Source organism: Rana temporaria, chromosome 2 (assembly GCF_905171775.1).
Source record: "Rana temporaria chromosome 2, aRanTem1.1, whole genome shotgun sequence".
Classification (NCBI taxonomy): Eukaryota; Metazoa; Chordata; class Amphibia; order Anura; family Ranidae; genus Rana; species Rana temporaria.
Genome location: NC_053490.1, coordinates 504,464,744 through 504,476,956, shown reverse-complemented (window position 1 = coordinate 504,476,956; position 12,213 = coordinate 504,464,744). Strand labels below are relative to the sequence as shown.

General features: G+C 45.4%; 1 protein-coding gene across 3 annotated transcripts in view; it reads left to right on the top strand.

Annotated features, from left to right (window-relative positions):
- Nucleotides 1-12,002, top strand: part of IFNGR2 (interferon gamma receptor 2) — a 43,814-nt gene extending 31,812 nt beyond the window's left edge. For 2 of the 3 annotated variants that reach the window (XM_040338897.1, XM_040338899.1), the window contains exons 7-8: nucleotides 7,591-7,751; nucleotides 11,270-12,002. In XM_040338897.1, coding sequence (XP_040194831.1) covers nucleotides 7,591-7,751; nucleotides 11,270-11,434 — 326 coding nt within the window. In that variant the 3' untranslated portion in view covers nucleotides 11,435-12,002. The remainder of the gene's footprint in view (nucleotides 1-7,590; nucleotides 7,752-11,269) is intronic. The other variant, XM_040338898.1, reaches the window with a different exon arrangement.
- Nucleotides 12,003-12,213: the final 211 nt, after the last annotated feature.

Genomic DNA, 12,213 nt, shown 5'->3' with positions numbered 1-12,213 from the left:
GGACACTCAAAAGCCTGCCATCCATGGATTCTGTCAGTGTTTTGATCTGTTCACCATCAACATTGCGTGCAGCAGCAACCACAGCCTCCCAGATACTGTTCAGAGAGGTGTACTGTTTTCCCTCCTTGTAAATCTCACATTTGATGATGGACCACAGGTTCTCAATGGGGTTCAGATCAGGTGAACAAGGAGGCCATGTCATTAGTTTTTCTTCTTTTATACCCTTTCTTGCCAGCCACGCTGTGGAGTACTTGGACGCGTGTGATGGAGCATTGTCCTGCATGAAAATCATGTTTTTCTTGAAGGATGCAGACTTCTTCCTGTACCACTGCTTGAAGAAGGTGTCTTCCATAATCTGGCAGTAGGACGGGGAGTTGAGTTTGACTCCATCCTCAACCCGAAAAGGCCCCACAAACTCATCTTTGATGATACCAGCCCAAACCAGTACTCCACCTCCACCTTGCTGGCGTCTGAGTCGGACTGGAGCTCTCTGCCCTTTACCAATCCAGCCACGGGCCCATCCATCTGGCCCATCAAGACTCACTCTCATTTCATCAGTCCATAAAACCTTAGAAAAATCGGTCTTGAGATATTTCTTGGCCCAGTCTTGACGTTTCAGCTTGTGTGTCTTGTTCAGTGGTGGTCGTCTTTCAGCCTTTCTTACCTTGGCCATGTCTCTGAGTATTGCACACCTTGTGCTTTTGGGCACTCCAGTGATGTTGTAGCTCTGAAATATGGCCAAACTGGTGGCAAGTGGCATCTTGGCAGCTGCACGCTTGACTTTTCTCAGTTCATGGGCAGTTATTTTGCGCCTTGGTTTTTCCACACGCTTCTTGCGACCCTGTTGACTATTTTGAATGAAACGCTTGATTGTTCGATGATCACGCTTCAGAAGCTTTGCAATTTTAGGAGTGCTGCATCCCTCTGCAAGATATCTCACTATTTTTGACTTTTCTGAGCCTGTCAAGTCCTTCTTTTGACCCATTTTGCCAAAGGAAAGGAAGTTGACTAATAATTATGCACACCTGATATAGGGTGTTGATGTCATTAGACCACACACCTTCTCATTACAGAGATGCACATCACCTAATATGCTTAATTGGTAGTAGGCTTTCGAGCCTATACAGCTTGGAGTAAGACAACATGCATAAAGAGGATGATGTGGTCAAAATACTCATTTGCCTAATAATTCTGCACTCCCTGTAGTTTGTTGAAGCACCTTTTGATTTTATTATAGTCTTCTTGGGTATGAGTATCAGCATGGCACATCTTGACACTCTTGTTTGCAAAAAACACTCCAAATCTGTCAGATTTCGAGGGCATCTCCTGTGCACAGCCCTCTTCAGATCACCTCACAGATTTTCAGTGGGATTCAGGTCTGGGCTCTGGCTGGGCCACTCCAAAAATGTAATCTTCTTCTGGTGAAGCCATTCCTTTGTTGATTTGGATGTATGCTTTGGGTCGTTGTCGTGCTAAAAGATGAAGTTCCTCTTCATGTTCAGCTTTCTAGCAGAAGCCTGAAGGTTTGTGCCAATATTGCCTGGTATTTAAAAATCTGTTCATTATTCCCTAAACCTTGACCAAGGCCCCTATTCCAGCTGAAGAAAAGATGCCTCAAAGCATGATGCTGCCACCACCATGCTTCACGGTGGGTATGGTGTTTGTTGGGTGATAAGTGTTGTTTTTGCGCCAAACATATCTTTTGGCGTTATGGCCAAAAAGTTCAACCTTGGTTTCATCAGACCAGAACACATTTTCCCACATGCTTTTGGGAGACTTCAGATGTGTTTTTGCAAAATTTAGCTGGCCTTGGATGTTTTTTTGGTAAGAAAAGGCTTCCGTCTTGCCACTCTACCCCATAGCCCAGACATATGAAGAATATGGGAGATTGTTGTCACATGTACCACACAGCCAGTACTTGCCAGATATTCCTGCAGCAACTTTAATGTTGCTGTAGGCCTCTTGGCAGCTTGACCAGTTTTCTTCTCATCAATTTTGGGGGGACGTCCAGTTCTTGGTAATGTCACTGTTGTCATATTTTCTCCACTTGATGATGACTGTCCTCACTGTGTTCCATGGTATATCTAATGCCTTGGAAATTCTTTTGTACCCTTCTCCTGACTGATACATTTACATTTTAACAATGAGATCCCTCTGATGCTTTGGAAGCTCTCCGCAGACCATGGCTTTTGCTGTAAGATGCGACTAAGAAAATGTCAGAAAAGACCTACTAGGACAGCTGAACTTTATTTGAGGTTAACTACTTTTTCATTTTACGGCGGCAGGTCGGCTCCCCTGCGCGAGAGCACGTAGCTATACGTCGGCTCTCGCGCAGGCCACTAGGGGCGTGTGCGCGCCACCCGCTTGCCCCCGACTCCTGTGTACGTGCCCGGCGGGCGCGATCGCCGCCGGGCACACGCGTTCGCTCGTTACAGAGCGGGGACCGGGAGCTGTGTGTGTAAACACACAGCTCCCGGTCCTGTCCGGGGGAGAAATACTGATCTTCTGTTCATACAATGTATGAACAGAAGATCAGTCATTTCCCCAGTGAGGCTGTTAGAACACACCCAGGGAACATACTTAACCCCTTCCCCGCCCACTAGTGTTAACCCCTTCACTGCCAGTGGCATTTTTATAGTAATCAATGCATTTTTATAGCACTGATCGCTATGAAAATGCCAATGGTCCCAAAAATGTGTCCGAAGTGTCCGCCATAATGTCGCATTACCGTAAAAAAATCGCTGATCCCGGTCATTACTAGTAAAAAAAAAAAATTAAAAAAAATGCCATAAAAATACCCCCTATTTTGTAGACGCTATAACTTTTGCGCAAACCAATCAATAAACGCTTATTTTTTTTTTTTACGAAAAATATGTAGACGAATACATATCGGCTTAAACTGAGAAAAATCAGGGAACAAACGATCAGTTTCACTGCCACACAGAAGAACGGGGAAGCTGTGTTTACACACACCTCTCCCCGTTCTACAGCTCCTGTGACCGATCGCGGGACACCGGCGCCGATTGGGTCCACGGATCCCACGGGCGCGGTCACGGAGCTTCGGACCGGCCCCCGTGGCTGGGCTCTTAAAGGCAATGTTCAGGTACGTGCCTGTGTCTAGCCGTGCCCTTCTGCCGAAGTATATCGGCGTGAAGGGGTCCTTCAGTGGTTAATGCACAGAATGCATTAAAGCGGATGTCTGCTGAAAAAAAAAATATTAAAAGCCAGCAGCTACAAATACTGCAGCTGTTGACTTTTTTAATATCCGCACACTTGCCTGTCCTGGAGTCCAGCGCCATCCGCAGCAGAGGACGAGCGATCGCTCGTCACTCTGCTGCCCCCCCCCCCCGCCATCCTCGGTGAGGGAACCAGGAAGTGAAATCTGACTGGCTCCCGCTGTGTTCTGGGAGCCGAGTGTTCCCAGAACACAACGGGGGGGGGGGGGGGGCCGTAACTGACGTTCTACCCGCAGACTGTGTGGCCGGAAGTGGGTGCAAATACCTGTCTGCACCCCCCTCCCCCTGAAAGGTGTCAAATGTGAAACCGGATGGGGGGAGGGTTCCGATCATCAGAAGTGCAAGTTTAGGGTGGAGCTCCGCTTTAAGGTAAAAAAAAACATGTGCCTTTACCAGTGGCGGCTGGTGACATTTTAGGATGGGGGGGCGCAAGACCCCGCCCCTCCACATTTGGTCCCTCCCACTTCTCATAAGCCACACCCCCTATAGAATACACCCACTCCGTCCCCTGTATTCCACTTGCTTCCACTCATAGTGTCAGGAGTATACAGCTCAGCATCACAGCACAGAGTATATAGCCCCAGCATCACAAATCATGGTATATAGCGCAGGCTTACAGATTGGCGCAAACAAACTAAAAAATGACACTGTTAGTTATGAAGGACTCTAAATGGGCATGAGATTATCAGAGACTGCGGACATACTGCATGAGATTATCAGAGACTGCGGACATACTGCATGAGATTATCAGAGACTGCGGACATACTGCACGAGATTATCGGAGACTGCGGACATACTGCACGAGATTATCGGAGACTGCGGACATACTGCACGAGATGATCAGAGACTGTGGACATACTGCACGAGATGACCAGAGACTGCACACATACTGCACGAAATTATCAGAGACTGTGGACATACTGCACAAGATTACCAGAGACTGAAGACATACTGCATTACTTGTCCTGCGACTTGGGAATTCAACGTTGCATGACAAGTCGTACCCCATATCTGTGCGACTTCAAGTCACAGCGACTTCAAAGTAGTCCCTGCATTACTTTGGTCGCACTTTGATGCAACTTGAGGTCCATAGACCCCCAGAATACACAGGCATTGCTTTAAGTCGCATCAAACTTTCAGACTGTTTTAGCCTGAAAGTCGCAAGATTGTGCCACAATTTTTTGCTGCGATTTTGCAGCGACTTGAAGCAATGCCTGTGTATTCTGGAGGTCTATGGACCTCAAGTCACATCAAAGTGGGACAAAAGTAATGCAGGGACTACTTCGGAGTCGCTGTGACTTGAAGTTGCACAGATATGAACGGTTCTGATCAGGTCCAACTTATCCTGCAACTTTCCAGTCCCAAGTCGCTATTTCCACCAATTAAATATAAAAACCAATTGAATATGCGGGGGGGGGGGGGAGTATGGGTTCCCTTCCTGCCGCTATTTCCACCAATTAAATAAATAAAAAAAATAACATATTAACAAGCCCGGAGGGGGGGGGGGGGGATTGGATAAGGTCCAAAAAGAAATGAATGAATAAGCGGGGGGGATGGTTTGGCTATTTCCACCAATTAAATAAAAAAAAACAATGTTAAATACTTTTTTTTTTAACAAGCCGGGGGGGGGGGGGGGGGGATTGGATGGGGTCCAAATAAAAAAATGAATAAGTGGGGGGGGGGGGGGGGGGTTGGGTGCCGTCACAGCTGGTTTGGGTGGTGCCGTTACTGCTGCTCTTTCCACCTATTGACAAAAAAAACATCTGAATCATCTGAATAAGCGGGGGGGGGTTGGTGGTCGGCCGATACGGTCGGTATTTTTGCCCAAAGTTTTTTTTTATAGGTAGGGTGCGGGAAGGGGTCCGTTTGCTGGCTCTTGCATACATGCCCGCTATCTGACACACTTTAATTAGGCAGGGAGGGGGTTCATACCTGTTACTGCAGGCATGCTGGCAGATAGCTCCTGAGTCCCGACGTCACTTCCGGTTCTTCCTGAGACGTCGGGACTAGCACAGAGACGTGCGGGTGCACACAGAAAGTGTGCACCCAAGCCATAACAAGACAGTCCATCGCGCCGGAAGCAAGTGGCGCGATGGAGAACGCCACAAAGGCATTTTTTTTCTGCCAATGTAGCGCCTTGTCTGCAATCCCGTGATTGCACAGACGTGGCGCTACCCACACAACACTTTTTTTTCTGCCAATGTAGCGCCTTGTCTGCAATCCCGTGATTGCACAGACGTGGCGCTACCCACACAACACTGTGTCCAGCGCTCGGACACAGTGCACCTAAGTACCTTTTTTGGAAAAAAAAATTCCTTAAAGGGACATGTTTAAATAAACTTTTTTTTTTTTTTTTTTTTTTAGATTTTTTTTTTTTTTTTTTTTACTGATTGGGGGGGGGGGGCGCCCGGGCGCCCTCTATGGACGGGCCGCCACTGGCCTTTACAACCCCCCTTAATTCTGATCACAACTTCATCCTCCGTTATTAGTGGGTGTGCACACTTATGCAAACAAATTATTTTGTTTTTTACTTCAACCCCCTCAAAGATTTAATTTTTTTTTTTTCAAACGTTTTACTGTTTTATAGGTCGCATGGAAAAAGTTGTAAAAAATAATTTATCTTTGTCATTTTTTTACATCACAGAAACCTGATTTTAACAGGGGTGTGTAGACTTTTTATATCCACTGTATATGATCATTACATAGAGCCACAAAACAGAACTAATTGAATCGGACAAACAGAATCATGTAAAAAGATAAACATTTTACTGTAAAAAAAAAAAAACTTGGGTTGTTGATGTATATTTACTGCCTGATCTGGCTTTCTGGGGGAGTTGCCCCAAAAGTTCATATGACCAATTACCAGACACGAGGGGTCTTCAAAAATCTCTGCACTTTTATATTTTCATTGGAAACAGATGGGGCAGGAAGAGTAGTAAGTGGTCGTGTCTGTAGGTGCCATGTGTCTGGCAAGCCGGCTGACCTTGCAGTTCAGTAGAAGAGCTGGCACACTGTGGTGAATATAGCTGCGAAACGTATAAAATAAAGTGCGGGAACTTTTTGGAGAATCCTTGTATATTAAGGCATCTGTCAGAACCAGATAAGAAAATGACACTGTCCTGCCGGGTAGACCTAGGACAAGTCGGGCTGTTCCATTGTCCGGAGTTGATGCGGTGGCTTTGTGGGGTTCTCGTGTCTTGCGCAGGGAGGATGATGATGCTGGTCAGAGGATGCTGAGTGCTGGGGGTGAAGAGGGTGTGGTCTTGGGGAATGCATAAGGGCAGGTATAGGTGGAGAAGGAAATATGATCATGCATTGTACTAAACTCATTGCTGCTGTCCAACCACCAACTTTGTTTCTTACACATTAGGATATATATTTGCAGAATAAATTATGTATTGTGCAAAAAGTGAGAACAGCTGGTAGGAATGGCTGGTTATCCAGCTAAAGGTGCACTGAGGGCTGCACAAAGGCATTAGAGCACCCCCATGGAGGTTAGAGTCCCACATAGACATGTGAGCACCCTCTGGAGGTTAGGGTGCCACATAGACATTAGAATGACCCATGGCTGTTAGAGTGCCCCATAAACTTGAGAGCACCCCATGGATGCTAGTGCCCCATAGATGTTGGAGCACCCCATGGATGCTAGTGCCCCATAGATGTTGGGGCACCCCATGGATGCTAGTGCCCCGTAGATGTTGGAGCACCCCATGGATGCTAGTGCCCCGTAGATGTTGGAGCACCCCATGGATGCTAGTGCCCCATAGATGTTGGAGCACCCTATGGATGCTAGTGCCCCATAGATGTTGGAGCACCCCATGGATGCTAGTGCCCCGTAGATGTTGGGGCACCCCATGGATGCTAGTCCCCCGTAGATGTTGGAGCACCCCATGGATGCTAGTGCCCCGTAGATGTTGGAGCACCCCATGGATGCTAGTGCCCCATAGATGTTGGAGCACCCTATGGATGCTAGAGTTACCCATAGACATTAGAGCTACACATGGAGGTTAAAGCACCCCATGGATGTGGAAGGTGGGGTCAAGCTGGGCTGTATGTGTCTATAGATGCAGGGAGCGCGCCTGCACAAGTAGCAGCCGACTTGCTTATGGTAGCACTCACATGGGGAGGACTGGACAACACCGACGGGGAACCCCAGAAAAGGAGGATCAGGGCCGCTCTGCGTACTAGCATGGTATAAAGCAGTTAAGTATATAATTTTTTTATTTCTTTTTTCAGGAAATATAGATGCCTTTATAACCACTTTAGAGCTGGATTCATGTTTACCTTTTCTATCTGCTTAAAGTTTCATTTATTTATTTTTTTATTGTATTTAACAAATCTGTTTTTATTTCAGATTACACTCTTACTGTGGTGCTGGTGTGTGCATTCGGTGTTGTACTCATTTTTGTTGTAATCAGCTTGTCGGTCATCCCCGACAAACCTCTTCACAAGGCTCTATCTGGGATCAAGGATTGGCTTGATGGCCCTTATAGGATTCCCCCCCACGTAATAAATGTGAGTACCCCAGATTCTATTCTACAGATCATCTGACCTGTACACATTGCCTTGCTCCTCTCTATCTCTCTGGTTATCTTCCCTGGGTCAGCAATGATCTGTGGTGAAAAGAAAATGGTAATGGTGGTGTTTAGTAGTATGTAACCTCTTTGACTGGACTGCCACATATATTATACATCATGGCAATAAAGTTTAAAGCCAGATTGAACTTGCAGTATATGACTGCATTCGCATTTTGTGACCATGCGCAAAGCTGCCCCGCACATGTGCATATTTTTGCACCATGCACACAAGGCAGCAGCCTATTAATTTTAGTGGGCTGTCCTTTGCTCAACAAAACACGGCAAAGTCGCTAATGCATCTTCAACAAAGTATTGAGCAAAGGCTGTGAATACTTCTGTACATGGGATTTTTTATTTTCGTGTATTTTTAATACATTTCCAGACAATTCAACCAACTTCTTTCACATTGTCATTATGGGGATTGTTTCTAGAATTTTGAGGGAAATAATGACTTTAGTCCATTTTGGAATAAGGCTGTAACATAACAAAACATGGAACAAGTGAAGCACCTTAAAGTGGAGGTTCACCCAAAAAATAAATTTTTAACATTACATTCAGCCGAGTTGTCCTAATGACAATCGGATGGTTTTTTTTTGTTTTTTTTTTCCCCGTACATACCAACTTTCACCGCCGCTTCCGGGTATGTCTTCTGCGGGACTGGGCGTTCCTATCTGATTGACAGGCTTCCGACCGGCGCATACTGTGCGCCACGAGTTGCCGGAAGAAGCCGAACGTCGGTGCGCAGGCGCCGTATAGAGCCGCACCGACGTTCGGCTTCTTTCGGCAACTCGTGACGCGCTGTATGCGACGGTCGGAAGCCTGTCAATCAGATAGGAACGCCCAGTCCCGAAGAAGACATACCCGGATGCGGCGGTGAAAGTCGGTATGTACGGGGAAAAAAAACAAAAAACAGCCGATTGTCATTAGGAATGTAATGTTAAAAACATTTTTTTGGGTGAACCCCCACTTTAAATAGTTTCCGGATGCACTGTACAGTGCCACGATTGCAAGCCAAGTGTTTGGCTCATCGTTACGGCACAACCCTGTTAATTTTGAAGCGGTTGGTTTGGTGACCGTACTGCCCACTGAATGTAACATGGGTATAATTATGGCTGGGGCTTGTGTATAACCCTGAGCCCATCTTTTAGGTGGGCAGTAGAACTGCGACTCAACAACCTAAGACTTTGCACACTTTTTTTGTTTTGTTTTTTCACCTGAAATATACGTAGCTTCTTTACACTGCAAGTTTAATTGGGCATTAAATCTTTGATTGCCATGATGTATGAAATACATTCCTAAAACTGTATGAGCTGTAAGACTTTGTTTCCCTTTTTTGTTTTTGATTTGATTTAAACGGAAAGATCATTTGGGCTTTAAAATAAGCCTGGGGCTGTGATTTATTTTTATTAGCCTGCCATTGTGTGCAAAGTCGCATACACAGGCCAGTAATCTATCTGTCAGCATAGGAGTTTAATTTAGGTGAAGGGAAAATCCGAATGTATCAGCAGTGAGAATTAATGATGTAATATGAGTGGTGAAGCGGCTCCTCTACCCCAATCATAGCATGAAGAAAAGTCTAAAACAGTGGCGGCTGGTGCTCAAATTTTTTTTGGGGGGCGCAAACAAACAAAAAAACAAATTGCAGCTACTGTGCCCCCTCTAATTGCAGCTACTGTGCCCCCTCTAATTGCAGCTACTGTGCCCCCTCTAATTGCAGCTACTGTGCCCCCTCTAATTGCAGCTACTGTGCCCCCTCTAATTGCAGCTACTGTGCCCCCTCTAATTGCAGCTAATGTGCCCCCTCTAATTGCAGCTAATGTGCCCCCTCTAATTGCAGCTACTGTGCCCCCTCTAATTGCAGCTACTGTGCCCCCTCTAATTGCAGCTACTGTGCCCCCTCAAATGCAGCTGGTTTGCCCCCCCCCGCCCGGCACTTACCTTACTGGGGTCAGCGCCCGTCCTCCACGCTCCCTCTGAGTCCTTTGATGTCTTCCTCCGTCCTCTCTGCTATGATTGGACGCCTTATAGGGGTCCAATCACAGCACCTGTCGTTTCAGCCAATCAGGTGCCCGGTAACCAGACCCAGTGCACCTGATTGGCTGAGAGGCGGGTCAGTGTTGGGGAAGCGATTCCCTAACACAGCATTGTTTAAACAGGGAAGGCACAGCCTGTGCACCCTCTGTTTAACCATTTGGAAGCCTATTAGAGCCTCTAGCTATAATGAGAAAAGCTATTTAGTTTATATTTACTAAAGTAATTGCATTTCCATGTTCTGTGTACTGTGGGAGACCAGATATAGTGAATGCAGAGTCCTGGGTTTAGTAACAATTTAATGGGCAATATGTTGGCATCATCAGCCTATTACCCAGGAAACTGTAAAGCTGACCGAGGAAATGGCAGAATCCTTTTCATGGTTGTGCAAGCTGACGAGGGTGTTTGAATCACAAGTTTGGCTGAGCTGAATAACAAATCCCTGGGCAGGCATAACGGCTAACAAATATGCATTACAACTGCATACAGAAAAATCTTGGGTTGCGAGCATAATTTTTTTCCGGAAGCATGCTTGCAATCCAAAGCACTTGTATATCAAAGCAAATTTTCTCATAAGAAATAATGGAAACTCGAATGATTCGTTCCACAACCATTTATTTATAAGTCCCTCAGTTTATAGTCCATATAAAAAGATTATAGCAATGTGATAGGTTGTGTGACCATAAAATGTCCATCCACAAATGGAAGCCTCCACAAGGGGCTTAAAAGCAAAATCCAGCAGGAGCTACAGAGCATAAAAGAGAAGAGAGGCGCCTCTAGGTGTAGCAATATGGTTACATTTAATGAAAGTACAACATTTAGCAAGTCACATGGTTGATGATTAAAAGAGGCACATCTAAGTATGCAGGGATCCGGCGTAAAGCTGTCCACATAGACCGTCCTCCTCACCGCCGGCTCTCGCCACTATCAGTCTGCAATCGTAACCGGGAAGACTACCCTGCAGTAGAGTGATCTGAAAGCGAGGCTTTAACTGCTCGTGGAAGGGACGACATCAATGGTGGTGCAGAGGACAGTCTATGTGGACAGCTTTACCCCGGATGCCTCGATACTTAGATGTGGCTCTTTTAATCATCAGCCCTATGAGTTTCTAAATGTTGTACCTTCATTAAATGTAACCATATTGCTACACTTAGAGGCGCCTCTCTTCTCTTTTATACTCAGTTGTGACGTGACGCTACTCTTATATCAAGACAAACGCTCTCAAACCAAGGTTTTACTGTATTTAGCTGTTCAGATTGAGTTGCACTTTAAATTACATGTAAGACTTCATTTGGTTGGGAGTCACACCACCCCCCCCCCCCCAAATGGGTTATCCATGCTGTACCACCCCCCCCCCCCTGCTCTTCTATACTTTTAATTGTAGGTTTTTAATAACTCCAGTATATGATGATCTGTCTCTTGCAGTACTTGGTGGAAAACCCTTCTCCCTTGGTCCACGAGGAATCTACTCGGCACATACTTGAAGAACAACAATGTGATCACATATCTATCGTAGAAATGGACCTCTATCAGGATGATCATGAAGAAATGCCTCCTGATCACAGCCAATCGGATTCAGAGAATACCTGAGCGCTCCGTAGAGGGATATTAGTAAATGGAACAATCAATTTACAAACCTGGAGCCTCATGCTGAACATACAGAGTATGGACTACAGAGGATGTACTCCCGGAGCGCTGCTACAGACGCAATCAGGACAAGCGGATCTTTACCTTGTACACCATGCAGGCCGGGTGTACAAAGGATTCATAGGCCTCATCCTGGGAATCTGATATTCTGTAGGGGCAGCCGGCTGCTTCCCGTCTTATTGTCTTCCTATTTTTTTTCAGCAAGGAAAAGATGTAAAGCTAATCAATGATTTGCACTATGCTCCTCAATTTTCACGGGTTTTCATATGAACGTGGCGGATCCTCAGTCCTGGACCTTCCGATGGGGGTTCATGTGACATGCAGACATAAAGTGTTGAATAAAGCTTTACTAAAGAACTCCATCCAAACAGATAAGCGCAAAGGTGAAAAGGTGCAGCGTGGCTTGGGTGTGACTTAGACATCTGCAGAATGAACAAAAAATGTTTTGTTTTTGATTCATTATTTACATAAATTTGCTTGGTTAAATTTGTTTAATTTGTTTTCAAAATGTATTAATGTTCAGAGAGAAAAAAAAAATTGTTTAGATTCTTTATTTACATTCATTTAGTTTAAATTTTGTTTTGATTCGTTTTCAAAATTCGTTTCCTTTTTTCGAGTTCGAATTTATACGAATTTTCAGAATTCAGAAAATTCTAATTGATTCCAAGTCCAAAAGATGGTTATATTGTTATATTCTTTTCAATTCTATTGTTTTTTTTCTA